We start from the raw sequence: 5,000 nt of genomic DNA on the forward strand, positions 1-5,000 counted from the left end.
CTCAAATTAACAATGACTTCATTTTACACTAGAGTGACTAAACAAATCTTTTTCTAACATTAACAACTATGACTACCTATTAATCATTTGCCAGACAACACGGCTACAAATTCATTTCATCTTTATGAGGAAACTGCTCGGGTATTTAATTTCAACCCACGTATGCAAATTAGTTAAGCTTGAATATTACACAACACGATGAATTTACAATGGCCGAAAAATCGAACCATTAAGCCTTTTCCAGTGTAAAATTTATTGAAACAAAACAACATACTGGCTAATAGAGGAAGAAAAACCCTTCCTATTTTAATTGTGTGTGTGCAAACAAGAAACGCAATCAATGTCACAACGTGGGCGAATTGTCCTAAAATTTAATTTATACGAGCAGTTTCAGATTAAAAATATGGAATGAAAGATTCGCATTTGTATGCTCAGTAGGTCCCGAAAGGCTTGGTCGAGGAGAGATTGATTTTATCGTATCGTATCGTGTAGTATAGTAGAACTTATAAAATAGTATTAGGCTAGGATAGGGTAGGATAGTATAGTATAGCATAGTATAGTATTGTATAGTAACTATACAAAACACGTTTATAAAGTAGTCTGAAACCTGAATATCTTCTGCTAAATAAGTCGTGTACACACATTAAGTATCCGCAGGAGAGTGCGTTCACAATTCTTCATTTTTTCTTTGACCCATCTCTCTGGAGATTTGCAATAGTAATTATGGGCCATTGAATAAGAAGTACTTTAAACTAGAAACAGTCACCTGCTTGAGATGAAGGCCTCAAATTAAATTTTATTTTTCTGGTTTAGTAACATATTGTTTGAAATATATGAAGAAAAGAGAGAAGTAATTTCTTGATCTTTGAAGCGCTTGAAACAACAAGACATTTCCCAAATTCAGCAATAGTGGCCAACATTAATTTTTGTAATAGCCATTCAGTTTGAGCTTGGAATCTGTCTCCTGCACTAGCTAGGGTTGAGTACAAAACATTTTCTTTGTAGGTGTACCCGGACAGAGCGTGTAAAAGAACAGTTCTCTCTTTAACGGTGAAGTGTTACAACAGTGGTAACGAGTGTGATTGGACGGGAGATCTCCTTAATCTACCTGTAAGTGTTAAACTACCATGCCGTTCAGACTCCAAATGATTGTTGTAGTAGTACTCAGGAACAACATACCTCGACAGACATTGATTGTTTTGGCAAGTCAAGTCTTGCATGTATAAAGTATTATTATTATTATTATTATTATTATTATTATATATTTTTTAAAATTTGAGTTCAAGCCAGGTACTTTGATTTTAGACAATAATATTTTTTACCACAATGATTGCTTGTAATCCCGCAATCTGATTGGGTAATTTGCTGTTGTTGATAAGAGTCTACACAACGTTGCTCATGTCAATTTGTCACGCAATGTAATAGCCAATCAGGAACACCAATTTTGGGAAATAAATTAATCATATTGTGAGAAAGTTATAGACAATGCTTGCTCTTTCTTTGTGTCATGACTTAGGTCACGCTCTGAAATAAACACTTTTTTGGCATTGAATATTGTGATAAAAAACAAATGGAAAGTGGTTCAGCGTTGGGTCTGTACTCTTATCGACAACTATACTCCTCATAACATTGATCAAAATTTGTTGTGGACTCACTCAGCTGCACCTCGTGAGTCCACAACATTTTGACCACTGCGATGATAAATATCGTTGTCGATAAGATTACAGGCAATGCTGAACCACATTTGATTTGTTTAAGTGATTGGGCAGTAGAAACTGCATTGGTTATTTCTCACAAAGGCCATAACGTCAATAAGATTGAATGTAATGACTGGTGCATTTCAATCCGTAATTGCAACAAAGAAAAATGATTGGTTGTTTCTCTATCCTTGTTGATAATACTCACCTAATTCTCTCTTTTCTATTTATAGTAGAGCTTCTTAACTAGCAACATTATTGTTTATCTTCAGTCTAGCAAAGGGACTTTGATTTGAAAGTTTTAATAAGCATGTTTCTTACAGCCCATTGGTAAAATATGTTTTAAAAGAAAAAAAAAGGACTTCTTCAGTGGCCCTTTTTAGATTTCACAACATTTGCAAATTGCAAGCATATTTAGCTGAATGGCAAATAATTGTAAATTTGCACCAAATGTAGAGAAGCATGCAGTATATATTTTTATTTTTGCTGTTTTGGTTTTGCCATGTATATTTTTAATTTCATCCTAAATATTACGATGTCGTGCCTCGTGTTTCGTCGTGCCGCCCTTATGTTTTGTATTGTAGATAGTAACTATTTATATTAAGTATAGTAATGTTTAATAAAAATATAATAATTAAAAGTAAAAAATAAATAATAAACAAAGATCCAAAAAGTTATTAATTTTTCCAGAACCATCTTGAGAACTGTAGACGAGTTCCCATTAAGTGCATCAACAATTGCGGAAGAACAGATATTCCAATAGATCAGGTAATCACCAAATTCTACGGTTTTGTCCTTTTGGATTCACCAACCATTACGTTGCCTGTAACCCTCGCTGTGCTCTTGCTGGTCCTGGCTCAAGTAGTTTGAAACTATTGTTCAAAATTATGATTATCCAGGAGACTATTCAATAATTATTTATTTTGATAATGCTCTCTGATTTATCTGTTAACTAGTGCTATAGACCCATGATACGACTAGAACGTAGTCTCTACCCTTTTTCTGGGGTTCTGATCTGGTCTTCATTTCCGGTTTGCGTCAGTTTCTTTGGCTTTTATTTTGTAGATGTCAGCACATGTGGATGTTGATGGGGATTGCCCTTTAGCAATTGTACCATGTCAGTACACTGATATGGGGTGTAAATTTAAGGTGAGAAATTGGTTTCACCAAGTGTTGTCAATTTAGCCGATTTACATGCTGTCTCTGATTACGTCACAAGTGCACGACTTAACTTTAATTTTACGCGCGACATAGCAATCTGGCCTCAGTTGTTCTGAAAACCCTTGATAACTTTATCCGGTGGATAACTATCTTTCAGTTTCAATCTCTGCAAAGATTTCAGCATTTGCCCTCGTATTGTGAATGTGCACACAGTAAGAACATTTAGTTAAATGGTGAGTAAGAAATTTTGGCCCACGTTTAATGCGGAGTACCAGTATACCGCATACTCTGGATATTGACTTATCCACCACTGGGTAAAGTTATCCGCCCTTTGCAAAACTGGGGCCCATTTCTCGAAAGACCCGAAACCTTTTCGGGTCCGGAAAGCCGTGTGTGAAACTGCCACCCGGTAGTTTTGGAAAGCCGATCTTTTAAGATGTTTTCAAGATACCAAGTAGCAAAATAACTGTGAAGTTTGACGACTTAAATCCTCTCCGTTCTTGAGATACAGAGGAAATTGTGACACCCGAGAAAGGCCCAAAAAGTTTCGGGACTTTCGAAAAATGGACCCCTGGGGCCCGTTTCTCGAAGGTCCCGAAACTTTTCGGGCCATTTCCGGGTGTCACAATTCCCTTTGTATCCTAAGAACGGAGAGGATTTAAGTCGTCAAGCTTCACAGTAAGTTTCCTTTTTGTTACCTTGAAAACATGTCAAATGATCGGCTTTCCAAAGCAAACGGTTGCCAGTTTCACAAATGGCTTTTCGGGCCCGAAAGGTTATCGGACTTTCGAGAAACGGGCCACAGGCCCCAGTGATTCGAAGGGTGGATAGCGCTATCCACTTGATAACTTAATTGGTTGTGCTAGTGTTTAGAGCAGTTTTCAATTGAGTTTCGTAAAACCAAAACCAAAGTAATTACTTTGGCCAATCAAAAAGGTCGGAGACAATCCAGTTAACCAATCAAAACTCGAAGTAATTGCACGTAGCCGACACAAAGCGCGGGAAAATGTGCACGCACAAGCCACGATTGGTTTTTGTTTCACTTCTGATTGGTTGAGAAAGTGGCGCGAGAGCTTTGAACCAATCACTGAGTGAAGTAATCATAAAGCAAAGTAATTCACTAATTACTTTCGACACTCAATTGAAAACCACTCTATCCGCTGGATAGTGTTATACACCTTTCGAACAACCGAGGCCCTGATCTGTAGAAACGATTTTTCAAACTTGGGCTCATAGTTGTTTTTATCCTATTCATCGTATCTTCTCGTTTTAATTTTGCTAAATGGCTTTAAACAGGGAAGGAGAAACGAGATGGACAAACATGTCCAAGAGAATATGCAGATTCACTTGGATCTGGCCCATCTGAGAATAAGAGAACTTGAACAGAGGCAAGAATATGTGTGCACAAATGGCAAATTTTTGTGGAAAATCTCCAGCTATTTGCAACTGTTTCAACAGTCTGCCACCAAGAAGGAAAAAGAAAAACTCTGTAGCCCACCATTTTACACTGGACAGTATGGTTACAAGTTGCGGGAGGAAGCTTTCTTGAATGGCCTCGGGCAAGGAAAAGGAACTCATCTTTCACTATACGTGGTTATAATGAAAGGCGAATATGATGCCATTCTCCCGTGGCCATTTCAGCAACGAGTTGACTTTGTTCTTATTGATCAAGATGACGACATTGGTGTACGGCAGAATAAAATTTGGAGACTGTCATGCGATCGCGATAGTGATTACTTCAAGAGACCCAACAAAGTAAAGAGCCTTGGGTTTGGTTGCCCGAAGTTTGTGTCTTCAGATACACTTAGAACAAGACATTACATACGAGACAATACCATCTTCATTAGAATAGACGTAGACCCCGTAGATGCATCTTGAAATCTAGAAATTTGTGGACAGTTTTGAAACATAGTAGAACTAGATTCGGGTAAAGGCGGCTAAATACGAGATACAAAAACCCTCAACTTGGCGCATCAACATTGTTTCGTTGCAAGTTTGGGTCGATGTTTCCCGTTTTTCACCTTGCATGATCATCTTGTGGCGCAACAAAAACATTTGTTGCGGGTTGAAGAAAATTGTTGCGAAAAGTAGAGCACGGGTCCACTCTGAGCGACAAATTTTGGCTTTGTTGCCCGTTTTTCA

The 5,000-nt window shown here is 37.6% G+C and overlaps 1 protein-coding gene across 1 annotated transcript in view; it reads left to right on the forward strand.

Annotated features, from left to right (window-relative positions):
- The window catches only part of LOC137981813 (TNF receptor-associated factor 4-like), a 5,723-nt gene that overhangs the window by 623 nt on the left and 100 nt on the right, over nucleotides 1-5,000 (forward strand). Inside the window, exons 2-6 of the mRNA XM_068828859.1 lie at nucleotides 95-141; nucleotides 1,006-1,110; nucleotides 2,388-2,465; nucleotides 2,763-2,846; nucleotides 4,155-5,000. The exon at nucleotides 4,155-5,000 is cut by the window's right edge and continues 100 nt beyond it. Coding sequence (XP_068684960.1) covers nucleotides 95-141; nucleotides 1,006-1,110; nucleotides 2,388-2,465; nucleotides 2,763-2,846; nucleotides 4,155-4,736 — 896 coding nt within the window. The 3' untranslated portion in view covers nucleotides 4,737-5,000. The remainder of the gene's footprint in view (nucleotides 1-94; nucleotides 142-1,005; nucleotides 1,111-2,387; nucleotides 2,466-2,762; nucleotides 2,847-4,154) is intronic.

Source organism: Montipora foliosa, chromosome 13 (assembly GCF_036669935.1).
Source record: "Montipora foliosa isolate CH-2021 chromosome 13, ASM3666993v2, whole genome shotgun sequence".
NCBI classification, from domain to species: domain Eukaryota; kingdom Metazoa; phylum Cnidaria; class Anthozoa; order Scleractinia; family Acroporidae; genus Montipora; species Montipora foliosa.